Here is a 27,027-nt window from a genome sequence, read left to right as displayed (position 1 = left end):
AGAATCAGAGGCAGAAACTGGACTTGTAAAAGGGTATTGGTAAATGATCCATTTTTTTCAAAATGAATTTTAAAAATGTTTAAAAGTACTTTCCCCCACCAAAAAACAGAGTTCTTTCTTTTGGGGATGATTCAGACTGAAATTTCCAGTGTCGAAAAGAGTTATTTATGTATGCCACTACTGTGGCCCGTGTTTTGCTAGCCCCAAAAATGGAAAACGAGTGAGATCCTAGGCAAAGTATGGCAACTTAAGTTGACAGAATATGCTCAGCTTGCAGATTTAACATATAGAATAAAAGAACAAGAAGAACATACATTTAGAGAAGATTGGAAAACATTTCTTGAATATATGGGAAATAACTGTGTACAGCTGAAAAGGCTGGCAGCATTAAAATAAATCCAACAGTGTAAATAAGTTTTGATGGGTGGAATAATGGAATGAGGAATAGTATAGTTTTTGTAAAATATGCTGGGATATAAAATATGCAAAATGAACCACAGAAAGAGAAGAAGGGAAGTCGCTGATATTTTAAGGATGTTAAAACGAGCACTTTAGCTGGGATGTGGGATTGGACTCGCAAAGCAGCGGGAGTCTGGCAGGGGCAGTGCGAAGAGCAAAATGCGCCCTGGGGAAAAATGCAGCCAGGGAAATTGTCCTCCCTCACCCCACCAATGCTATACCTCTGACCCAGAGGCAGAGATGGATCAGGCTGGGGAAGAGTCATGGGTGTTTTCTGCTGTGATAAGCTCCCCTCCACCTTGTCTCCCAGAACCAGAAGACAGCTGATTTTCTTGGAGGAAGATTACCAGGAATGAGGTGCTCTGCTCATTAGGCCTGACACTCAACTAAGTCTATGGAGATTGTGTTTTTGCTAATAAAGACTCAACTCCATCTTTGAACTGACTTCACCCTTAGGGACTGCCAGCTCAGAAGAATGGGAGCAGCCAGGGAGGCTGCTTCCATCCTCCAGTATCCACTGCCTGCGGCAGATGCCTCATTCTGGATCATGGTGGGGCTGGCCCTGAGAACGTGGTATGGAGAGTACAGTGGACGCCCGGGTTGTGAACGTGATCCATGCAGGATGCACGTTTGCAACCCGCAGTGTTTGCAATCCGCAGTGGTGCGTCTGCACATGCGCAACCCCCGAAACCCAGAAGTAACCCGTTCTGGTACTTCCAGGTTTCGGCGGGTCTGTAACCCGAGGTATGACTATAGTGTTATTAGTTTGGGGAAATCAGTCTGGGTCCTTTCCAAGTTTGCTTAGAATGTACAGTTGAAGAGGTTGCTAAGCCAGCCCAACCAGTTCCTTTGTTAAGGTAATGGTTTTGGCCAGACAGCTAAGTTTTGTGATTTATCATCTCCAAAAAGGTTGCCATAGAGACAAATGAGTGGACCTTTCCCCAGCTAACTTGGTTGGGTGCCACATTATTCTAGGGTATAGAACAATAAGCTAAGGGGACCTTTTGTATAGGAGAAGCTGTGAGAAAGAGATGGACTGGTGCTTAAGTTGGGGATACAGCACCATGCCATGCCCTGGGCTGGGCTCAAGCCTTCTTGGGAGACCTAATGGGGAAGCAAGATCTGTTCAGGTGATGATGCTGTGAGCCCCTGTACCCTATGCTCAGGATGTAGATATGTGTGTAAATAAAACCATACATCCTAAAGACATCTCCACTGACCTTCATTCCAAGGAACCAGACCCTTGGTAGATCCCCAGAGTCTCTCACCTCTTGGGGATTGGGTTGTGTTGTGTGTAACACCAGTATTGAAATACTTTATTGTCACTTGTACAACTTGTATACAGTGAGATTACACGAGCCCCCCACTCAGCTCTCTTAGTCTTAATTCCCCTCGTTTACTGACGCACACCCACCAAACCCAAAAGTCACTTGCCCTGTTGTTATCTTTTCATTCATCAGCCTAACAGCCCACGGATAGAAGCTGTTCTTTACCCTGTTGATGAGACTAATCATGCTTCTATATCTTCTGCCTGAGGGCAGGAGATCAAGAAAGTGCCGGCCAGGGTGTGAGTCATTCCTGAGAATTTTCCTCACTCTCCTGAGGCAACATTCTTCTGCTATTTCATCCAGCGGATTCACGGGACAGCCCATAGTATCTTGTGCTGTATTCACCACCCTCTGTAGGCACTTCCTATCAGTTGATGTCAAACCAGAATACCACACCATGATGCAGTATGAAAGGACACTTTCTATTGTTGACCAGTAGGAGGAGATCATCAAATGTTGATTGACATTGTTCTTTCACAATACTCTGAGGAGATGGAGTCTCTGTTGGGCTTTCTTAACCACCTGGGTTGTATTTATTTTCCAAGTAAGGTTTTCACTGAGATAAACTCCTAGGAATTTAAATGAAGAGACTCTCTCCACACAGCCCTCCCCGATGTACAGCGGGGCTAGTTCTCCTCTCTTCCTCCAAAAGTCCAACACCATCTCCTTTGTCTTGCTGATCTTGAGGTGCAAGTTGTTCCCTAGGCACCATGTAGATATTTTTTGGACCTCCCCTCTATACGTTGATTCATCTCCACCTGTTATTAAACCCATTAAGGTGGTGTCATCTGCAAACTTAATAACTGCAGTAGACAGGTCAGATGATACACAATCGTATGTATACAATGACTACAGGTAGGGACTTAGCACACATCCCTGTGGTGTGCCAGTGCTGATTTTTAAGGAATTAGATGTTATCTGTCCAATCCTCACTGTTTGTGTCCGATCTATCAGAAAGTCTTTAATCCAGTCACAGATGGTAGAAGAAAGGTTCGTGTCAGTCAGCTTTTTAATGAGGAGGTCCAGAAGGATGGTATGTAGGCAAACAGGACGTCATAATGTCACTGTTGGTTTACTCCTTGTGGCATTGGCTTGAAAACAGAGGCTGGGTATATGTGGCCCTCTAGGCCTCTCAAAATGGCCCTCAGAGGTCTCCTCATCATCAGCACTCCTCCACACCTTTCCTGAGTGCTCTTGCTTGCCTGGAACATGTCCCTGCTCTGTAATGCTTCTTGCTTGCCTGGATGAAGAAATGTATGTGCACGCATATATATATACTGTATTTTTCACTCCATGACACATTTTTTTCTTCCTAAAAAGTAAGGGGAAATGTCTGTGCGTCTTATAGAGTGAATGCATGGTCCCTGGAGCTGAATTCCCCAGGGGCAAAAAGCAGATCATGCTTTTTTTTTTTTAAAAGAGGGAAGTGGGTGTTGAAAGAAAGAAAGCGATCAGCAAGCGATTGGGGGGGGGGAGATAAGGGGTACTAGCAATAAAGGAGGCTGCCTGGGAGGGGGGAGGTAAAGACAGCAAACTTGCAAAGGGGGAAAACAGGACGACTAAAGCAATAAGGAGAGAAATTAGAAGAAAAAGAGGAGCAAAAAACTGCTCCAGCTAAGGAAAAAACACTAAGGCAAACAAGAGGGAAGGGAGTATTGAAGGAAACAGCTGATCGGTGGGATCGGAAGAGAGATAAGGGATGCTAGGAGGCTGCCTGGGAGTGGGGAGGTAAAAGCCTGTGGATCCTCAGGATTTTTGCATTGGGTCACCCCAAATTCACCATCAGATCACATGTCTGTGGCCACAGCATGAACCACAAAAATTATACATCCACTGTTTCGTTCAGAATAATTTTTTTCTTGTTTTCCTCCTCTAAAAACTAGGTGCGTCTTATGGTCAGGTGCGTCTTGTGGAGTGGAAAAATACGGTATATAGAACTCTTTGGCTTTTACTGTGTGAAATGGCCACACCTACTTTCCCCTCTGGCTCTGCCAGCTACTGGCATGGGGGCGGGGAAGAGGCAGGAGGGTTCCACATGTGCCCATCTCAGACCCCCTGATCTGTCCCAGTGCTTCCGGAATATGCAACGTCAACCTTTTTAAGCATTATAGTTTGGATTTTTTTAAAAAAAAAGAAAAGCAAAGCTGTTGCCACATCGTGCCTGTGTGTGGGAGAAGCCTGCTAGAGCAAAATATTTGCAAGTGGCGTTGCGAGCCGACTCCGGCAGGTAAGCCCATCGAAAGGCAGCCATGCGTGAAATGAGAGTTGCTCTAATTAAGATCTCGGTCCCAGCTCAACCAAATTATTTAAGGTGCAAGGGATTAAAGTCATTAATGAAATGTGGTCCGTATCAAAGCTATCTTGGGCGCGATCAGTAATGCAAGGCCTGTAGAAACAGAGGCATACTCAGATGGCTTTAGCAAAGGGTGAGGGTTTCTCCACAGAGTCCATTTCCTAGCTTCATCCTGTGAAACCACTGGATGTGTTTGAATGAGTGTCGTTAGGAAGGATGGCGAGAGTTATTCATTTTTCTTCCAAACTGGCACTGCCTTATTCCAACTTTATCCAAAAGGCGAAGCCTATTACATGAGACGGTGATGGTGGAATCTTAAGGTGCAATATTTTATTTCTCAAAGGGAAATAAAATTTTTACAAGTCAGCTCCTCTGGCTTCATCTAGCAACGGCAGGCAATGAGAAAACGAGTGCATTGAGCAATTAAGTTTGCTCTTCTCCTGTTGGAACAGCAAAGTACAGGATTCAGCAAACCGATATTCATAGTTTGGGGGAAGCCAAACATCTTAAAATAAGTTATGATCCAGGAGCATAGATTAAGGTGTTTAATAATAGGAAGAACAAAATGTATTGTAGCGATACGGTGATCTATGTTATACTGGGGAGCAGTAGGATATTGCAGTTTTTTGATTAGGTGAATATTTATGGATATGTTTCTACAGGAGCTGAAAGTCTATGTAAATGTAACTTATTTGTGGTTATATAGTGCATTTATCGTTATTATATAAATAGGGAAAGAAATCGAGTATAACATTTTACAGCATTTATATAATAATAAATAATTTTTGAACCCGGACCAGTAACAAATTGGAAGCTCTCTGAGCAAAAAAGCAACATGTTGCCAGCTTAGCTGCTTCCTTCTACACTCACTGCATAGCTGTCAACTTACAGATTTGAAAATAAGGGACTAGCAGCCTCGAAAATAAGGGATCAGCAGCCAAAATAAGGGATTTTCCAAGCACAGGTATGTTCAGCTTCTGAGTCTCTCCAAGCCAAAGGCAGAAAGCCCAGCCAGCAGCCAAACAAAGCCTCAAGCGGTGGTTCCCACAGCGCAGCAACCCGGCAAAGGGGATGCAGCAAGGAAAACCACCGTTTCCTCTCCACTGGGAAGCGCTGAGCAAAGGCAAGTCCCCAGGCAACGTGGCTGATTTGATCGGCACAAGGCATGCAAGCTCCACCCCCCAGTCGTTCTTAGACTCCTTATTGGGTGAGCAACACAGCCAAGCAACACAGTTGGAGCCTCCCTCCTCCCTGGCCGGCAGGGAGGGAGGGAGAGGAGCTGCTTCCTTTGAAACCCAGGAAATTTAAGGGACATCATCAGTAAGGGACAGCAGCGGGACACGGTGCTGGGATAAGGGACTTTCCCACCAAATAAGGGACGGTTGATAGCTATGACTCACTGCAGCTTCTGGAATAGGCAGCTTTCATATATGCATAAACATAATGTCATCTATGTGCTGGCGAGGGTGTGGGCACAGAGGCAGCTATAGGCAGTTGTGGTGGACATGCCCCCAGGTGGTAAATTTTGGGGAACAAGCGTTTAATGAGATGAGTAAAATCACACACCAGCATGTCACAAAGTCTCCAGAGCTTGTGTAACTGAATCTGTATTTAAATGAGAAATCAGGACTTGGTGGATAAACTACTAATTGGATTTCTCTTAATAGCTGCATGTATGGCGATAGCCACATTCTAGAAGGACTTAAAAGTTGCGAACTCGAATGCTTGGTACAAGAGAGTATGATGTATTGCCCTTGCGGGGGGAAATTGACTCACAAATCAAGACTGGCTAGAGGAACAAAGCATAAAGAAATCTTTGCGGGAGAATGGAGGAGCTTCATTTCATTTACAAAATCTCCAGAATATCAAAGACCAGTTCCAAAGGTTTATAATTAACTTGTGGGTCACATAAAAAGATTGTGTTCTACAGATGTGCACTGCTATAAGTTGTGGTGTATGTACAAGAATACAGGTTTTCATAATTTATTTCTCTGGGGTCTCAGGAGAAATTTTGTTGTTGTTGTTGGCCTCTGTCTCTCTCGAGACTACCAAGAAGGCCCTCTGCCTGGTTCCCTGTAACTTCGCTTCTCACAGTGAGGGAACTGCCAGAAGGGCCTCAGCGCTGGACCTCATTGTGGAGACGCTCCTTCAGGTATACTAGGCCAAGGCCATTTAGAGCTTTCAAAGTCAGCACCAACACTTTGAATTGTGCTCGGAAATGTACTGGGAGCCAATGTAGGTCTTTCAGGACCAGTGTTATGTCGTCTCGGCGGCTGCTCCCAGTCACGAGTCTATCCCATGTTTCCCTCTCTGCTGTATTTAATTTTTCCTTGAGTGATTCCAAACGTTCAGGAATAACATACCAGACAGATTGGCCAGTAATCAGGCAGGACGGGCTGCAGGTAAATAAGGAAGCAGCTGATAAGGGAAGGTTACCAGATTTTTTTCAATGAATCTGGGGACACATTTCAATTTCCTACTAAATAGATGGATTTTGTCATCTGATTTGTAAATCCGGGGACTGTCCCCGGGAAACAGGGATGTCTGGTAACCTTATGATAAGGGGATGCAATCATCCAGGCTTCTCCTGGTGTTTTATAAGCCTCAGACAGAGTCATGGAATCCAGGGGAGGAAAGGAGGAAGAGGAGACAAAGCCTGATGTGGCGTCTTGAGAGAGGAGAAAGGAACTGGTGGGGAAGTGTTCTACCCCGGACACTGAGGTCCAGCACCGAGGGCCTTCTGGCAGTTCCCTCACTGCGAGAAGCCAAGTTACAGGGAACCAGGCAGAGGGCCTTCTCGGTAGTGGCGCCTTCCCTGTGGAACACCCTCCCACCAGATGTCAAAGAGAACAACAACTACCAGGCTTTTAGAAGACATCTGAAGGCAGCCCTGTTTCGGGAAGCTTTTAATGTTTGATGTATTCTAATATTCTTTTGGAAGCCGCCCAGAGTGGCTGGGGAAGCCCAGCCAGATGGACGGGGTATAAATAATAAATTATTATTATTATTATTATTATTATTATTATTATTATTATTATTATTATCATCATCATCATCATTGGTAGATGCAGTCTTTGGACTACCAACACAGTTTCCCCCCAAAAGGCTTTAATGTGTAGGTCACTATGATGCATAAGTTCAGTTACATGGCATTCAGGTGTAGCCATGGTCTCAGTGAGTGGCTAGGCAAAGAGTAAGTCTTTGCCCTAACACTGGATATGTCCCAAATCTCTGCTTTTGAAGAGTAATTTGTGTGAAGGAGCATCTCCACCCCCATCGTTCTGCCCGGACACTGAGATCCAGCACCGAGGCCCATCTGGTGGTTCCCTCACTGTGAGAAGCGACGTTACAGGGAACCAGGCAGAGAGCCTTCTCGGTGGTGGCGCCCGCCTTGTGGAACGTCCTCCCATCAGATGTTAAGGAAATAAACAACTGATGTTTAGAAGACATCTAAAGGCAGCCCTGTTTAGGGAAGTTTTGAATGACTGGTGTTTTAATGTATTTTTAATAATTTGTTGGAAGCCTCCCAGAGTGGCTTGGGAAACCCAGCCAGATGAGTGTGTATAAATAAATTATTATTATTATTATCATTATTATTATTATTATTGGCATGTGTTGCACTCACAAGAAGAGGTAGGGTCAACTGTGTTTTTTCAGAGGTGCCCCCGCAATAACTTCACCAAACGATCAACCCAACAATTGTGTGAACCTGCCTTACAGTGTCACAACTTATGTGAAGAATCATTTTCAAGGTCTCATTCCCTTTCAGCAACGCAAATAATAACAGTCTGAAAAAGGGCACGATCGATATCTGACTCTCTGTAGGAGCAAAAAAGCAAGGCTCCTTGTTTGAAAAGAAATGAAACTTTATGAAAAATATGTGCCGTTCAGGGAAAGTGAGGGGGAAGAAGGATCTAAGTGGTTAGATATCCACATCATATATTTAAAGTGCATGATTTCCTGGTGAAATGTAGTTTATTAAGGGTGCTGAGAATTATAGCTTTTTGGAGAGTGAACTACAGTTCCCATTATTCAAGTAGGGTGTCATGACTGTTAAAGTGGTATAAATGTGCTTTAAATATGTGGTGTGGTGTGACCTGAGACTAAGGGCATTTCTAGGCCATTGTTATTTGGGGGTCAGATTCAATCACACCCCAGTCAATGTTGCACAATTAGAGCCTTGCAAAACAAATCTATTTCCCAAAAGACTGGACTATTTGCTGTAAGGAAAGTGAAGGGGAAATGTACTGGAAAGCATGGGATATCACTTACTTTGACACATCATCTAACCTCTCTCCAAACACATCACAGTGAATGCTCAGTAAATAGCCAACATCCTCTAATCTCCCCACAAACAAATCACAAGGAATGCTCAATAAACAGGTCACTTGGACAGCCGTAAATTAGCAGTTTTGCGATGTTCTGAACGCAACTTTGACTCATCGAGCAGCTACTCATTTCATGAATACACTGTTTCCCTTTCTCAATGTGCTCATTATGTGCTTCATCTGTAGCGACAGATCCTTGACTATCAGAGCAGTTGGCCATTAAAAATAATTGTACACAAAAACCTCTAAATTCCCCTAACGACATTTCATAAAGTGAGAGACTTATTTCAATTATAGTGGTACCTCGGGTTACAGACGCTTCAGGTTACAGACTCTGCTAACCCAGAAATAGTACCTCGGGTTAAGAACTTTGCTTCAGGATGAGAACAGAAATTGTGCGGCGGCAGCGGGAGGCCCCATTAGCTAAAGTGTTGCTTCAGGTTAAGAACAGTTTCAGGTTAAGAATGGACCTCTGGAATGAATTAAGTTCTTAACCCAAGGTACCACTGTATGTCTCCTATAATGCAAAGGGAAGGACAGACCAAGTGAGAGTCTGCATTCCCACAGTTCCCCAAGAGAAAGGTTTGCAAGCATTTCAAACAAGGGCTTCCAATATCACCCTTTGGCCACCTCCAGGTGTGGCGCTCTACAAACAGTGGGTTGGTATCTCGTTCCTCAAGCTGCCTCGTTGGTATAAAGGGTAACAGAACTTGAGTTCCACTGCTCAGGTATCTGATCTGAGCTCATGACCTCCATGCAAACTGCGAAATGCTGCCTGCAGAGCTTCCTGCCACATCAGGAAGTAAAGTGCATGAAACATCACCATCATCATCTGCACTAGGAGTGGGGAATCTGCAGCTCTCCAGATGTTGCTGGACTCCAACTCCCATCAGCCCCAGCCTCCACTGCCAATGGTCAAGGATTATTATTATTATACAATTTATTACTCGTCCTTCACCCTAAGGTTCCAAGCTGGGCTACAGCAATTAAAACACAATATCAAAAACAGTTCAAAGCAACAAACAATTATAAAAATAAAGTGGATCCTTAAAATGTGCACCTTGAGTGTCACAAGCCAAGGTAAAGAGGGGTGTCTTTAGCATTCCCTGGAAGCTGTCTAATGTGGGGAGGGAGTTCTGCAAAGGAGGGGCCACCACAGAGAAGACCCTCACCCAGGCTGCCACACCCAAAGGTTCTGAGAACAGAGGAACTACCAAGAGATCCCCCTCCCCTTTGCCAATCTTAACACCCAAGAAGATCTGTAGGGAAGGAGGTGGTCTTTTGGGTATTTGGGTCCTGAGTCCCTTAGGCCTGTAAAGACTGATGTGAGCACCTTGAATTGAGGTGACATGGCAACTAGTGCAGGTGTTTCCAAGCAGAATTCAAAGTGTTGGTGCTGACCTCTAAAGCCCTAAATGGCCTCGGCCCAGTATACTTGAAGGAGCATCTCCACCCCCATCGTTCAGCCCGGACACTGAGGTCCAGCGCCGAGGGCCTTCTGCCGGTTCCCTCACTGCGAGATGTGAGGTTACAGGGAGCCAGGCAGAGGGCCTTCTCGGCAGCCCCACGTAACAATCCAATGGTGGCAGCTGCAGTCCAGCAACATCTGGAGGGCCACCAATTCCTCACCCTCAATCTACACAGATCAGCTAATTTCCCCCCAGATCTCAAAAGCTGCAGATATCACAATTTTAAAAGAACCAATGAGCAGAGGAAGCCTTACTTGTGCAGCCTGTGAGATGGCTGTTCGCCGTTCTCCTGCTGTCCGTAGCAACTTGTCTTTGTCTCAGGAATGAACGAATACTTTTCCAACATGGCTGATGCAGCCGTAGCAATAACCCCAAGGCCATCGCGTACCCGGGCATCCAAAGGGTAGTCCCACTCGTCATAGGACACCGAAATCAGCCCCGCAGGGAACTCTTTGGGAGTAATTTCCATGTTGCCGCTAACCAAGCTGGGAACGATCCAGAAGAAGTCGTAACCAGTCAGGCCTAAGGAACGGGCCTCCTCCAGGATGTAAACAGCTTCGTCCTTCGAGCAGTAAAGCAAGATGACAGAGGAGTGGATTTTCTTCAGCTGAATCGTCGTCTTGGCATCACCGATGGGCGTGTCGAGGGTGATGATGTTTTGCATGTCCCAGCCCACAAAACTGTTCTCCACAGTGTACTTGATAAAGCTGATGAAGTCTCGGTAGCCGGGGAAAGTGCTGGTGACCAAGGAGAAGACGTGCCAGTCGTAGTATTGCATGAATTTTAACATGATGATGGCTTCCTGTTGGATGGAAGCCCCAAACTGGAAAAACGTGGACATCACATCCTACAAAGGAGGGAAGGAAGGGAGAAGTTTATTAATATTAGACTGATCTGTAGGTAAGGTTTAGAATCAGAGAACTGTAGAGTTGAAGGGACCCCCAAGCTTTATCTAGTCCAGCAGTTCTCAACCTGTGGGTCCCCAGATGTTGTTGGACTACAACTCCTATCATCCCTAGGCTCTGGCCTTGCTAGCTAGGGGTGATGGGAGTTGTAGTTCAACAACATCTGGGGACCCACAGGTTGAAAAAGGCTGATCTAGTCCAATTCCTTGCAATAAATGGATCATAACTAAATAACCCCTGCAAGGGGTTTGAATGCCTCCGTTGAAGGAGAGTCCTTCTGAGTCCATTCAACTGTCAAACGGCTCTTACAATCAGAAAATTCTTCTAAATGTTTTGCCGGAATATCATGTACAGTGGAACCTATGTTTTCGAACATAATCCATTCCGGAAGACTGTTCGACTTCCAAAACGTTCGGAAACCAAAAACAGAAAGCGGAAGCCTCAATTCAATAGGGGAACTCAAAATGGAAGCCGCGTCGGACGTTTGGGTTCCGAACAGCGTTCAAAAACCGGAGCATTTACTTGCGGGTTTTCGGCATTCAGGAGTCAAAACATTCAAAAGCAGAGCTGTTCAAAAATGGAAGTGGCAATTTAGCCTTGAGTGCAATTAACTTTCTTGGAACAACACAGCCCCTCTGTTTAGCCCTGTGTGTTCGCTCTCAAATTGAAATCTGACTACTCGAAGGAAGAAAAAGGATATTGCATGGTGTAAAGGTTTCCTTCAGTGTACACTGTGGATCCTTGTTCTAAAGCAGGCATAGGCAAACTCAGCCCTCCAGATGTTTTGGGACTACAACTCCCATCATCCCTAGCTAACAGGATGTTCTATAGCCTCATTACATGCTCTCGCTCTCACTTTCTTGGAAGCAAGATGGCTTGAGAGATTTGGAACCTTCCGTAGAAACCAGCCATTACCTTTCAGTGGCTTCCGTGTCAGAATCACAGAACTGCAGAGCTACAAGGGAACCCAAAGGGCCATCTAGTCCCACGCCCTGCAATGCAGGAATCACAACTAATGATGTCATTGAGCGGATGGTGGATGGAGGCCTTTCATTGATGACACACACATCAATCGGAGTCAAACTACACACCGATTGAGCCGTTTTGCTCCTTTACGAATCTCTGTTCATGAGCATGGCTCTCACTGTTAAAATGATACAGGATGTGACAGAAGCGAGCCAGCAGTAAATTGCACAGAGCAAGTTGGATATAACACTTTATCAGCAAAAACAGGATCTGTATAGGAGTGTTGGGCATAGGCGCCGACTCCTAGGGGCTGAGGCAGTTTCTGCCTTTCTTGTAACTTGAAACCATTGGTTCAGGCCCTCCCCTCTGGAGCAGGAGAAAACAGGTTTGCTCCATCTTTCATGTGACTGTCCTTAAGATATCTGAAGTTGCCAATCATATCTCCTCTTAGTCTCCTCTTATACCTGAAGGAGCATCTCCACCCCCATCGTTCTGCCCAGACACTGAGGTCCAGCGCTGAGGGCCTTCTGGTTGTTCCCTCCCTGCAAGAAGTGAAGCTACAGGGAACCAGGCAGAGGGCCTTCTCGGTAGTAGCACCCGCCCTGTGGAACGCCCTCCCATCAGATGTCAAAAAGATAAACAACTATCTGACTTTTGGAAGACATCTGAAGGCAGCCCTGTTCAGGGAAGTTTTTTTAATGTGTGACATTTTAATGTATTTTTAATCTTTGTTGGAAGCCACCCAGAGTGGCTGGGGAAGCCCAGCCAGATGGGCGGGGTACAAATAATAAATTATTATTATGATTATTTTTATTATCCATGCTAAACATACCCAACTCTCTCATTCTTCATTTGAGTCGAAACTAGTTCTCTTCCCTCCTGGCCCCTGCATAAAATATCCACCAGCGATGAAAAACAACATTCCCTTTGAGAATATGAGTCCCTGCACTCCATTTCCCAGGCTTGCACTCGGTGATGATATCAGGCAGCCCAGTCTGATTGGCCCTGTGACATCATGGCATCTTCCCACACATGTGTGATCTCTGATTGGGTGGGCTCCCCTATGTGACTCATCCAAGATCGTGAAAGGCTTGGCAGCTGGGAAAAGACAATGTTTGACAGGATGATTCACATAAACCGGTGAGGGGATGTTGGGTCCTTTTTTGTGGGGAAGCAGGTGTCACGACCCATTTATCTGGGGCTGCAGGGGCTCCAGATAAGGAGCTGGGTCTGAGGCTCAGAGGTGACTGTGGAAGACAGGGAGACCAGTGGGCCTGAGGTGGTTAGACAAGAAGCTCCAGGGGAACCTATAGGGTCTACCAGGCCACCAAGGTCTGTGGGGCCAGAACCAAGACCTAAATGAAACCCCCTTCCCCTGAATAAGGAGATGCCTCATCCTGCACATCACCAGTTCAGGAGTGTACCAGGAGGGAGGCTGTGGTACATGTGAGGAACATATGAGGGATGTTCTACTTCAGGACAGAGGGTTGACTTAGGCTCTCAAGGTGTGGAGCCTAGAGACAGAGGCACAGAAGGCCTGCTCCCAACCTTTTTGGGGATCATGTAGCTCCCTCAGAGCTTTTTGTGGTCTTCCAGCTTTGCATCTTTCCTCATGGCTCCAACATCAAACCAGAACACAACCAAGCAGGTGGCAGTTCTCCCTACTGAAATTCTTGCCACCTCATTGCCAGAAGGCCAAAGTCAACCATATTCTGATCATTCAGCCCAAAGCCCAGCTGTCTGAGCCTCATTTTATGAAAGGGGGAGGAAGGAAGGAATCCATCTTCTCTGCTGCATTCCCATTCATGGCTTCATCCCCTTCTACATATTGAAAGATAAGGCTTTCTGCAATAGAAGTCCTATCTCCTTGTGGAAGGCAAAGGTTGTCCAGGGAGCCAATTCCAGTAGAGAAAGTTCCACACTGCATAAATCCAGCCCTCCAACTTGTGGTGGGGGGACAAGAACAGTTGAGCAGAGTTAGTGTGGTCCTCCTCATGCTGTTTTAACCACATGGGGGTTCTGATTGCCCAACTAGAGCACAGGGAGGCAATTTAAGGCCCGGGGGCCAGATCCTGCTCAATTGCCTTCTAAATCTGGCCCGCAGATGGTCCGGGAATCAGCGTGTTTTTACATGAGTAGAATGTGTCCTTTTATTTAAAATGCGTCTCTGGGTTATTTGTGGGGCATAGGAATTAGTTCATTCCCCCCCCCCCCAGAAAAAATATAGTCTACTCCCCACAAGGTCTGAGGTACAGTGGGCCGACTCCCTGCTGAAAAGGTTTGCTGACCCCTGGGCTAGAGCCTCACAAATTTTCGTTTCCATTATCTGCATTCTGTATGAGTCTTTCATTGTAACAGAGCTTACTACTTTTTGTCATTACTTTGCTGGTGGAAAGGTCAGCTCATGAAAATACTTTCTCTGGCTCCTTCCCACCCCCAAAATTGTTGGTTCATTACATTTGCTCTCTTGCTTAAGAACTACAACAGTTGGTCTTTCTCGATCATGAAGAATTCTGGGAGGACCAGCTCTTTTGGGGGCTAAATGGGCAGCTTCCCTTTGCAAGCATTAAGGCCAGCATTCTAGGGGTAGAACTATAGCGGCACCTAGTGACAAAAGACAAGCATTACAAGATGCAGAACATCAACCAAAGGGGAGGAAAGAAGCAGGAACCCTGGTGGAGATTATGCATGTTTTTAAGCAGAAGCCATGGATAGCTGCTCACCAACTACAGATATATATTAGCCCAAGTACTGGGTGTGTAAATGCATTCTCTACTGCCATCATTTGCATTAACTACAAGGCTTACAACAGCACAGGCGCTGTGCAGTTCTTTGGGACTTGTTCCCGCAAGGCCTCAAATCGTTCTGGCTTTAGCGTGTGAAGTTCATGAAAGCAGACATCTCAAAGGAACATAATGTAAGAGCAGCTCACCCAAAAATAAATTAGGTTTTTTCTCCTCTCGTTGAGCAGGTGTGCATTAGCTTTAATTGGCACACACCTTCGGGGTTTTCTGCTCTGAAAATGTTCTGATTGTTCACAGGACGGAAACTGCAAAATCCCAAATTTCATGCTCGACAACAAAGTAGAAGAGAAAGAATGGGCCACCCCCAGCCCAACACAAGGACCAGAATCTCTCACAGCAAAAAGCAAAAAGGAGTCTGAAGGAGGAACAGATGTATTGTGGTAGGAACATTAATAGCCCAGCACCTAAGGGCTAAGGCAGATACACACAGGAGAATGGTATAGAAAAAAAGGTGGCAGACAATGGGGCCATGAAACACAAGTTTGTAAAGTTTATGACATTTGTAGGCTGACCTGAAATATCTGCAAGACAAACACAGTGACGGTTCACAACATCAGCTATTGGAAATAAAATAATTCCGTCCCTAATTTCGCTGTCCTAACCCTCCACCCATCTGAGAACTTTACCAGGTGATCTTAGGCCAGTAAGGCTGTGCACCCGGTCTGGGCAAATCCCAGATCATCAATCAATTCAAGCTGATTCAGGATTTGTCCAAGGTGAGTCAAGGCAGCCCCAGATCTCCCCTGGAGCAATCTGGGGCTGTCAAAAGGTGGGGGCAGTTGGAAGGAATCTCAAGAGCCATCCAGTCCACCCCCTGCAATTATCCAAGCAGAGATTCCCACCCTGATTAAACATGTGGTTTTAACCATCAGCATCTAACTTAAATATCTCTCTCTCCCTCTCCCTCTCTCCTGATTGGCTGGTAGAAACACCAGCTCCCACTCATCAGGAGCCAGACCCAGGACCTGACCATCACACATTAGAAGTCCCATCCAGATTAGCGGCTAGCTAGCTAGCTCGCCCCATCAGACTCAACACCCTTGGGCAACGTTTATTACATTCTTTCTTCTAATTCCTTGTGGCAATAGCACAATGGGACCAAATCACTTCTCATGTCCTTAAGATTGCAGCCCAACTGGTTCAAATTTGCTCTTATTAGCCTCCAACAATTAATCAACCAGAGCTGCTTAATCAATTGATTAAAGGTTGCTGCCCTGGTGATAATCGGATGAAAAATGGTGGTTGTTGGGGGGGGGGGAGGAATCTTACGTCTTGACAGGCTGGAGGGAGTCAACCTGAGGCATTCTCTCCCTTGCTAAAACATGGCCTCAATATGCAATATTCCTTCACTCAACAAGGCATTTCTAGGTGGCTCCAATCTCTGCCTTTCCCTTCTTCACAGTGGCCAACTAACATCTGCCAGAGGGTCCAACTTTACCATGAAATTTATCTGTTTATCAGATTTCTCCACCACTGGGAGATAGCGTGTAATTCCCTCTGACTGCTCATAATGAAGGCAGATGGCATTGCACTTTGAATTCCCATCGGAGGTTTGTTTTTATTATTATTTCACTGCCTTCTGCATCATTTCCCCCAAACAACAAATCAGCGCTTGTCTCTTTTTTTAGGGAGAAGAAAAAGGCTAGGCAGACTAATTGCAGAGAGAGCCGAGGAAATTAACCAATCCCAAGAGGGACGAGATGCTTAGGACTTTTCCCAAAAGTTTTCTTTCCTTCTCTCTCATCAGCCAGTTCTTCAATACGCTAAGCCCGAAACCAGCTGGGCCCAACATACCAGAGAGATAGCTTTCATCCTTACAGAATCTCAGAGTTGGAAAATCATCTAGTCCAGGGATGGGGGAGCTCTAAGACAAGAGTTTCCCAAACTTGTGTCTCCAGCTGTTTGGGACTACAATTCCCACTATCCCTGATCACAGGTCCTGCTGGCTAGGCATGACAGGAGTTGCAGTCCAACGACAGCTGGAGACCCAAGTTTGAGAAACCCTGCTCTAAGGAATGGATGTGGCCCTCCAGGCTTCTTCACCTGGCCCTTGGCACCCTCCGCAGGCCACATTCCTTACTAGTCTTCCTCCACACCCTTGTTAAGTGTTTGCGCCTAACTGGAATGTGTCCTCAACCTCAAATGATGCTTCTTGCTTTCTTAGATGGAAGTGTGCATGTAGAAACCTTGTGACTTCTGTACGGCTGGAATGTCACCTCCTAGAGGTAAATGCTGTGGGAATGTTCAGGGTGGAAGGAGGGGATATATTGTTTATTAATATCCTTCTTAACTTGCACTAGCAAGTTTACTTAGCAGAGTGCATTCCCCTTTACACAGCAGAAAACTAGTTGCAAACTCGTGTGAGTTTCTTAAGACAAGACTCAATTCAATCTGGCTTGTCCAGATTGAAATGTGTTCTAATGTTTTCCTGGTAAGACCCCTTGAATCCCTCCTAAAAGATTAAAGACACCACAGTCCTATTCATAAGCGATAAAAAGAAAGTTGACTCACGCTCAGGCAGAGCACAGCGTGATCCCTGAAGGCAGGCTTAAGGCTTAAAGTCACAAGCATATACAAACAGGTTTACCCCATATGTGGGTTGCAGTTAGCAGTCCGGGAAGTTTGCAGGACGAAAGGAAGATGGAAAAGAGAGAGAGAGGCAGCATGCCTTGGCCTTTTACCAGGTCTGGAAAGGTCATGCCCACCCACTAGTCACATGCAAGGAAGGATGCTCCAACCCAGGAGGAACAGGAAGTTTCAACTGGGTGGACCAAACAACCCCTGCATGACCACTCTAGGAAACCAAGGAATGTTGTATTTGACTGCTCCCACCCACTTTTACCTCTGGCTCCACCTACCGCTGCCCTGTTGCCTCCGGAAGTGATCCTCAGCCTGGAAAAGGTTCCCACCGCTGATCTAGTCCAATCTACTGGTGATGCGAGAAATCAGGTGCTACCAGGGTCCCTTCCAACTCTACGGATTCTATCATTCATTCATTTATCATGCAATTTGATGCACAATTTACACCAATTATATGTATTTTCATATACATTACTTGGCTGGAGCACTGCATTGCAAAACTAAAAAATGACTGCATTTTGGTGATGCGTCTGTTCCTGTATTGTTTCAGAAAGTGTGAATGAGGTAGCTTTGCCTTTAAATGCAAACAGCATCAAATTTCTTCCCCATTCCTAGGTCTATGGAGCCCAGTATCATGCTCCTTGCCTCAAAGCAGCTCTCCAAGATACAAAGGCCTTTCCTAATACTGCCACCTGAGATGCTTTAGCTGAGTCTTCTGCTGGAGACTCACAGCAGCCTGAAGGAGCTTTCTCAACAAGCAGAGGAAGACAATTGGGCTCCAGCTGGTGCAAAATACTGCAGCTGCACTGTTGAAGGGAACACACTCTTGCCAGCATGTAACTCTGGAGCTCAAAAGCTTTCATTGGCTGTTCATACGGCACCAGCCAGGTTTGAGGTTCATGTATTAATTAACAAGCTCCTTAACAACTTTGGTCCAGGATGCCTCAGTGACTGCCAGATCCCAGATTCCTGCCCAATCATTGAGATCTTAGAGGAAGTCACTCTCAGTGGTCTCCCACGTCTCAGATGCACAGCTTGGATCCACCAGGAGCTATGCATTGAATAACGTGGGGCAAATTGCATGTGCTCCCCTTCCAGTTGAGATCAGATAGACCCCCTGGAGTATGCAGAACTGGCCAAAATGACAGGAAGAATCTGAGAACAGTGGGACCAGAAGTTCATCAAAGACTGGTCTAAATGTGTAAATTATTTGAATGACAATTGTAGTCAATCAAACAAGTTGGTAGGATTGCAAGAAGCTTTGTAAGCAAAGGTATAAAAATCACTGCAGTGAAGAATAAGAAAATATGTTGCTTTGATGTTTTTGATTTGAAAGCAATAGTTAAGCAGTGAAAATGCAGAAATTTGAAATGAAAAATAGAAAATCATAAGGAAGATTTGAAGGAAGTCATGGCCCTAAAAAGTCAAATTGTATAATATAAGAGGAGAGATTGTAATGGAAAGCATTATTGTAAAATTAATAAAAATGATATGGCAAAAGAGAGAGAGAGAGAGACCCCTGACCCTTCTGAATTTCTAGTGCCTACTGAATACTTTTTTAAAATTCCAGCAGCAGGGCAAACTTTGCTCTTTCCAATTTCAGCGCTGTCCTGTGTGAGTCCCAAATTTGGTGCATGCCCCCCACTGCTTCTCATCATCTGCTCTGCTCCATTCACTATCTCATACTGTAGTTGCGGTGCCCCCTAGGCTTGGCACCCAGGGCAATGGAACCGGTTGCGTTGCCCTAAATCTGCCTCTGTCAGCAGCATTTTAATTGAACTCTGGTTAACCAATGTTGACCTTGTGGGATGTGATTCATGAGAAGCAGTCAAGTACAACATTCCTTGCAATGCTAGAATGGTTTGGTCCAGCCAGTCAAAACTTCCTGTTCCTCCTGGCTGGAGCATCCTTCCTTTTGCATGTGATAGAAGGTGGGCGTGAGTGACCAAACATGTCCAGGTAACAAAAGGACGAGTCACGCGGCACACTTCTTCTTTTTGACTTCCTTCTCCGTTCGGTCAGCTTTTTAGCTAGGACTGCTCTGCTAGGTCTCAGCTAGCAGAAGCACTGGGATTATTCCCCCATATGGGGGTAGATCCACATGTACATATTTGTAACTAAGTCTGCCTTCAGGAATCCAACTGTGAACTGATGTGAGTAAACTTCTTTTATTGACTTTGAATAAGATTGTGGCATCTTTATTCTTTTTAAGTGGGATTCAAGGGAACTTATAATGAACATACAATTCAATCTGAGACAATAGTGAGAGGCTCACCCAAGGCTGCAGCCAGCTATCTGCTGTGCATGTAAAAGGGGAACCTGCTACATAAAGGAACTTGCTAGCGCAAGTCAGGAAGGATATTAATAAACAGTATGTCTTTTCCTGCCACCCTGAACATTCCCATTGTATTGTATTTCTTGTACACTGTAGAAGAGTAGTTAAGCAGTATATAAATTAGTTAAATAAAACGAATTTAAGTTGCCATTGACCAGCCACAGATAGGACAGCATTGATGCAACCATATTACAACACATCCCTGCCAACACCTCCTCTTAGATATCATTTAATGCAGGGGTAGGGAACCTTTTTTGACCCTTTAGGGATGCCTGCCAGGGGTCGCATGCTAGTGGTTGGTAGGAGCAGAGGCAAAAGTGGGCAGATCAAGAAATGTAATTATTTATTGGCCAGCTAGGTTCTACCTGGGATGCAGGTGGCGCTGTGGGTTAAACCACAGAGCCTAGGACTTGCTGATCAGAAGGTCGGCGGTTCGAATCCCTGCGATGGGATGAGCACCGGTTGCTCTGTCCCTGCTCCTGCCAACCTAGCAGTTCAAAAGCACGAAGTGCAAGTAGATAAATAGGTACCGCTCTGGTGGGAAGGTAAACGATGTTTCCATGCACTGCTCTGGTTTGCCAGAAGCGGCTTAGTCATGCTGGCCACATGACTGTACACCAGCTCCCTCGGCAGTAAAGCGAGATGAGCACCGCAACCCCAGAGTTGTCAGTGACTGGACCTAATGGTCAGGGGTCCCTTTACCTTTACCTAGGTTCTACCTCCTCTAACAGACCTTTCAGATTCCCACATTCAGAAAAGCAAAAGGCCTTATCGGAATCCAGAGAGATATTCTAAGCAGGCAAAAACCACCAAGGAGGATGTTCAGTGAGGGGTGCAGTTGAGGAGAGTCTAGAAGGCAAGAACAAAAGGCCAGAATTCCCCATCCTTGAATTAATATGGTGTACATAATTACTGAATGGGCAAGAAACGGGCTGGGATTAAGTAAGTGCATTAGGACTTTTCAGCCTCTGGGGGTCATTGCCAAATTGGGAAGGGTGTTTGCAAAGGGACTCTCTGCAATATTTCTCATTCAATGGGGGATTTGATGCAAAGGCAAGAAGGCACAATTAGCCGGGACCATTTCACTCTCTCTTTGTGTGTGTTTACGTCTTTTGTGCCAGTGGTGAAGTCGGCTGCTCTTCGCTCCCACTAAATAGCAAATCAGTGTGCAACTTGGGCGATAATTATTCCCTGATAGGTTTGAATAGCAGAGAGCTTCCTCATTCTCCGGCAAACCAGCTCTTTCCAAATTAAACTGATCAAGCTGTGAATTAATAAGGAGAGGCTTAACTTGACCCGCTTTTAAAAGAAAATGAAAGAAAGCACTTCCCATTGGAAAATATGTTTTGTTTTTGTTTTGTAGATTCACCCAAAGCAAAACCACATTTTACATCAGGGCAGCATAGACTTGAGATCTTGAGATTTTGGAAATTTAATCGAACACTAAGATCTGCCTACTGAAGGCAGCTACATAAGACATGCATGCTTAGAATTATAGAACAGCAGTTAAGGGGTAAATGGATTTTGAATTCCATAAAGGAGCTGAGCTCCCAGTCAACGCAACAGGAAGGTCACAGAAGTCTAGTCTGTGGCTCCAACTGCTTCAGAGAGCATGGACCTGGAAATAGCTGCCTAGATGCTAAATGGTGTGAGTAGGTATGCAGTGCTGTAGAAGTGACTGTGTTATCTTTGACCAAAAAGAGTTAACCATCTGCCACATGCAATCCTTTGGCTGGGAAGCACTTTTGACACCTGATATAGCAGTGTGCACATACAATCTGAAACTACAACTAATCCAGAACGCAGCAGCTAGACTGGTGACGGGGAGCGGCCGCTAAGACCACATAACACCAATCCTGAAAGACCTGCATTGGCTCCCAGTATGTTTCTGAGCACAATTCAAAGTGTTGGTGCTGACCTATAAAGCCCTAAACGGCCTCAGCCCGGTGGACCTGAAGGAGCATCTCTACTCCCATCATTCAGCCTGGACACTAAGGTCCAGCTCCAAGGGTCTTCTGGCGGTTCCCTCCCTGCAAGAAGTGAGGCTTCAGGGAACTAGGCAGAGGGCCTTCTTGGTAGTGGCACCCAGCCTGTGGAATGCCCTACCATCAGATGTCAAAGAAATAAATAACTCTCTTACTTTTAGAAGACATCTGAAGGCAGCCCTGTTTAGAGAAGTTTTTAATGTTTGGTGTTTTTAATATTCTGTTTGGAGCCGCCCAGAGTGGCTGGGGAAACCCAGCCAGATGGGCAGGAAATAAATACATACATACATACATACATACATACATACATACCAATGGCAACATTTGCTACTGGGTCCTCAGAAGCACAGGGAAGCATGTCAGAAATTCCACAAGTAGGCTCCACCAACCCCAAGCCACTGATTTCCCCAAGCTAAGGACAAATGCATTTTGAGGTTACAGAAAGAGAATATGCAGATGGCCAGATAATTAAAATCTGGAGAGACATGGAGAAAGAAAGAGGCAGAACGAAGATGAGCTCCCATCATCTATTTGACTCACTCATGTGTCCCTGTACCTTTTTATTTAACAAATGAGCATTTTCTGCCTTGGCTCCCCCCCCCCCACGATTGCCTCCCTTCCGCTCCAATTTCATTCCCTTCCGCGCGAAATCCCGTTGAGAATAGCATCGCACTACAAAAGAAGAAAAGCCGCTTTCGCCCTCATCCTTTCCGACAAGCAGCACTGGAGGCAAGGTGAGAAAGAGAGAGATTTCCTCTCTGTAAATCTGACAGTGGCGGGTTAATGTTTCAAAAGAGAAAAAAGATGGGCAGCAAAGGAACTCCTAAAGTAAAATCAGATCCATCGAAGGTGCAATCCTGTACACACTTGCCTGGCGTTAAGCCCAGTTGCCCTCCATATAGAGTGGTACCTCGGGTTAAGTACTTAATTCGTTCCGCAGGTCTGTACTTAACCTGAAACTGTTCTTAACCTGAAGCACCATTTTAGCTAATGGGGCCTCCTGCTGCCGCTGCGCTGCCGGAGCAAGATTTCTGTTCTCATCCTGAAGCAAAGTTCTTAACCTGAAGCACTATTTCTGGGTTAGCAGAGTCTGTAACCTGAAGCGTATGTAACCTGAAGCATATATAATCCGCGGTACCACTGTAATGTGCTTCTGAAGAGACATGCATAGGATTGCATCACAATCCTGTCTCACTGTAACCTGAGACAGTTCAATAAAGAGAAAAAACAGATGATAGCTTTGCAAATCATGGAATTGTAGAATTGTAGAGTTGGAAGGTACCCCAGGGGTCAAGTTCAACCCCCTGCAATGCAGGAATCTCAGCCAAAGCATCCATGGCAGATGGCCATCCAACCTCTGCTTAAAAACCTCCAAGGAAGGAGAGTCAAGACCCTCCAAATGGAGACCGTTCCACTGTCAGACAGCTCTTACTGTCAGAACTTTCTTCCTGGTGTTTAGTCAGAATCTCCTTTCTTGTAACTTAAAGCCATTGGTTTGAATCATAGAATCATAGAATCATAGAATCATAGAATCATAGAATCATAGAGTTGGAAGAGACCACAAGGGCCATCGAGTCCAACCCCCTGCCAAGCAGGAAACACCATCAGAGCACTCCTGACATATGGTTGTCAAGCCTCTGCTTAAAGACCTCCAAAGTAGGAGACTCCACCACACTCCTTGGCAGCAAATTCCACTGTCAAACAGCTCTTACTGTCAGGAAGTTCTTCCTAATGTTTAGGTGGAATCTTCCTTCTTGTAGTTTGGCTCCATTGCTCCGTGTCCGCTTCTCTGGAACAGCAGAAAACAACCTTTCTCCCTCCTCTATGTGACATCCTTTTATATATTTGAACATGGCTATCATATCACCCCTTAACCTCCTCTTCTCCAGGCTAAACATGCCCAGCTCCCTTAGCCGTTCCTCCTGAGCAGGAGAAAACAATCTTGCTCCATTTTCCTTATGACAGCCCTTCAGACATGTGAAGATGGCTCTCATATCTCCTCCCAGTTTCCTCTTCTCCAGGCTAAACAGACCCAACTCCCTCAATCATCCCTCATAAGTCTTGGTTTCCAGACCCCTGATCATCTCGGTTGCCCTTCTCTGCACACGTTCCAGCTTGCCAATATCTTAAATTGTGGCACCCAGAACTGGACAAGATAGTCCAGGTTTGGTCTGACTAAGGCAGAAAGAGTGCTACTATTACTTCCCTTGATCTGGACACTATACAGTGGTACCTCGGGTTACATACGCTTCAGGTTACAGACTCCGCTAACCCAGAAATAGTACCTCAGGTTAAGAACTTTGCTTCAGGATGAGTACTCCGGCAGCGCGGCAGCAGCAGGAGGCCCCATTAGCTAAAATGGTGCTTCCGGTTAAGAACAGTTTCAGGTTAAGAACGGACCTCTGGAACGAATTAAGTTCTTAACCCGAGGTACCACTGTACTTCTGTTGATGCAGCCTAGAATAGTATTAACTTTTCTTTCCTTTTCCTTTTTTTGCTCTTGCATCGCACTGTTGACTCATGCCAAACTTGTGGTCTTCTAAGCTCCCTAGATCCTTTTCATACGTACAGGCACGCCAGGTGTCCCCCACCTTATATCTGTGCAGCTGGTTCTTCCTGCCTAAGTGCAGAACCTTAAACCTAGAATACACAGAATGGATTGGCCCCCATTTTTTAATAAAAAAAAAATATTAAACCAGCTTGCGTGCTTTGGGACCACAAATGTTGTGTTCTTCTAGGCAAATGTACGAGATGTCTTTAAGCACATGCCTAAAACTCTCATGAAATTGACATGGAAGTTTGGGGAAAGGAAGGAAGAATGTCAGCAGATATCCTTCACCACCCCTGCCTTGCGTGTTCCTTGGGTACAGTGGTACCTCTAGATGCGAACGGGATCCGTTCCGGAGCCCCGTTCACATCTAGAAGCAAACGTAACCAGCGACGGCACATCTGCGCACGCGTGCAACGCTTTTCGGCACTTCTGCGCATGCGTGTGATGTCATTTTGAGCGTCTGCGCATGCGCAAGCGGCGAAACCCGGAAGTAACGTGCTCCGTTACTTCTGGGTTGCCGCAGAGCGCAACTCGAATGAGCTCATCCCAAAGCACATTCAACCCGAGGTATGACTGTACTTGTTTGCTTGGTTGAAATGTGCCTCTTAACTCTCGCTAGCCTGGATCAAGGACAGAGTTGGGTTTGCGAGAGGGAAGAAGCCAGACAAAAAGTTGAAATTGACATTTGCTGCTCTGCCCATTTTCGCTTCACTACAACGGGCACCGGACATGGGCCTTGATTTGAAAAAAAAAAAATGCCCCCCACCTCTTGACAATGAACAAACGTCTGTTCTTGCAGGTGCAGCCAGTGCTGGATTTACATATACAATGGTACCTCGGGTTAAGAACTTAATTCGTTCCAGAGGTCCGTTCTTAACCTGAAACTGTTCTTAACCTGAAGCCCCACTTTAGCTAATGGGGCCTCACGCTGCTGCCGTGCCGCCAGAGCACAATTTCTGTTCTCATCCTGAAGCAAAGTTCTTAACCTGAGGTACTATTTCTGGGTTAGCGGAGTCTATAACCTGAAGCGCCTGTAACCTGAAGTGTATGTAACACGAGGTACCACTGTAAGCTGAACAAGCTATAGCTTAGGGCCCCACTCTCTTGGCCCCCCCCAAAAAATGAGTCTTTGTTAATTGTGTTTCTAAAGGAACTTGTTATTGCCAAATGCCAATGTGTTTGCATTATTAAATTTGTTATGAATTTTAAAAAATCATTTTAAGTTAGAGCTTAATAATTATTTCACTATTAATATACTTCTTCTTAATTGTATTTCACTATTTAATATACTACTTCTTAATTGTATTTCAGTTCAACAATTACTTTGATAAAACACACATTTTGTTACGTGCAAATGGCTTGAGATACCTATTAGGTCTGTAATTTACCATATAGCATATATTCAACACAAAAAAACAGCAGCAATTTGTTGCGTGGCGATACCCGCCCCTTCCCACAGTTAGAGTAAATAAAGACAACGGACACCAGAATTAAGGTTAATGGGTGAAAAATGGCCACAACTTTATTGATTACAGGAAAGAGCGGTATTGGCTTTAGGCATTGGCCCTATCAGACTATCGGTATAAAACCACGAAGGGTTAAGCACCAACAGGGGGAGCCCCCAAGATGCACATCCCTAGGCGCTCCCCGAGGGGTTACCGCTCGGGAGCGCGCTTTAGGCCCTAGCCTCCATAGGTTTCAGACAAGGCGACACCCCCCGGAGTCCTTTAACGAACTACCCTTCAACATTTGGGGGAGGTGATGGCGTTCCTCCCCCCCCCCCAACTCATTTGCATAATAATAATTCCCTTGCCAATGCCTAACAGCCCAAACCAAAGGTATTGTGACGTTTTGCTACGAGGTAGGCGAGAAAACCAAGTGGCTTCCAAAATACAGCCAATTAGCCAAATTCCTAGCAGGCCCCTTGCGGCGACCAGCCGAAGCCCATAGCAAAGTCCGAATGCAACCTAGAGGGTGGGTGGGTGGGAAACCGCAGCTGCTAGAAGGAAGGAAAGGGGCGAACTAGGGCTGCCCTGACCTTAAATTGCCCCCTAGTAAGCCCGCCCCCGCCGCCAGCCGATTGGCTGGCGGAGTGACTAATGAATATTGATGACCGGGAATTCCCTGAGTCCCGCGGGACTGCCGCGAGTCCCGCGAGGCTGTAGGCGGGGCGTGAGCCCGCAACCCCCCTCCTTATGTCGGGAGTGGCTTTGTTGGCAAAGGACAGCTGGACATGTAGAGGGCCCCATTACCTTCAGTGGCTTAGGGCCTCATCAAAACTAAATCCGGCCCTGGGCGCAGTTTAGGATAAGTGGGGGCCTGGGGGGGGGGGAGTCCAACCCTTCCACTCTTGAATGGAAACCATGGTTATTTTATAAACCCAGAGGCATTAAAGGATTCCTTCTGCACTGCTAACTTGCTCATTGTGAGCGAGGGCTTGCGACGACAGCTGATGCCTGAGGGACATCGATGGAAGGCGCCCTGTGGCAAGGCTAAGGGTGATTACCTCTCTAAGACGTTTTGAAAGCATCTTGGTGCTGCAATCCTCGCTATTAATTCCACACACCCCCAACTGCATCCGGACCCTCTTTCAATTACCCCCCGCATTGGAGAGAAGTCTTGTCTTCCTTTCACGCTCACATGGCACATTAAATCCCCCCGGCTCTTTGTTCCCGAAAGGTTATCATTAAACCCAATAAATTTAGAAGAAAAAGAAGAAAATAACAGTGTTGGGAGATGGAATTTGGGTTGAAATCGGAAGGCTTTTAACGAAGCTAACAATTAAGGATAAAACTTCTTCTTTCCTAACTCTCCTCGCTCCCTCACTTTCAGTTTACCTAATGTGTAGAATATGTTCAGGGTTTGGGTCTTTTTTATGGAGTACGCACCTCCTTTAAAAGGTTACGGAGATCTAGAAGCATGCAAAACCGCCACACATCCTCGCAGATGATGATAAGAATGTGAAAAACAAAATGGGAGTCAGAGCCCTGCTCAGAGTAGACCCACTGCCAAATATGGGCATGA

The 27,027-nt window shown here is 45.8% G+C and overlaps 1 protein-coding gene across 2 annotated transcripts in view; it reads right to left on the bottom strand.

Annotated features, from left to right (window-relative positions):
• Window positions 1–27,027, bottom strand: part of GRIN2A (glutamate ionotropic receptor NMDA type subunit 2A) — a 246,992-nt gene that overhangs the window by 85,336 nt on the left and 134,629 nt on the right. For both annotated transcript variants that reach the window (XM_081169380.1, XM_081169379.1), the window contains exon 4: window positions 10,132–10,724. In XM_081169380.1, coding sequence (XP_081025506.1) covers window positions 10,132–10,724 — 593 coding nt within the window. The remainder of the gene's footprint in view (window positions 1–10,131; window positions 10,725–27,027) is intronic.

The sequence above is a fragment of the Podarcis bocagei genome (genome assembly GCF_964188305.1).
Source record: "Podarcis bocagei genome assembly, chromosome: 14".
NCBI classification, from domain to species: Eukaryota; Metazoa; Chordata; class Lepidosauria; order Squamata; family Lacertidae; genus Podarcis; species Podarcis bocagei.
The sequence above is the reverse complement of the archived record's forward strand: the minus strand, read 5'-3'. Positions and strand labels throughout refer to the sequence as shown.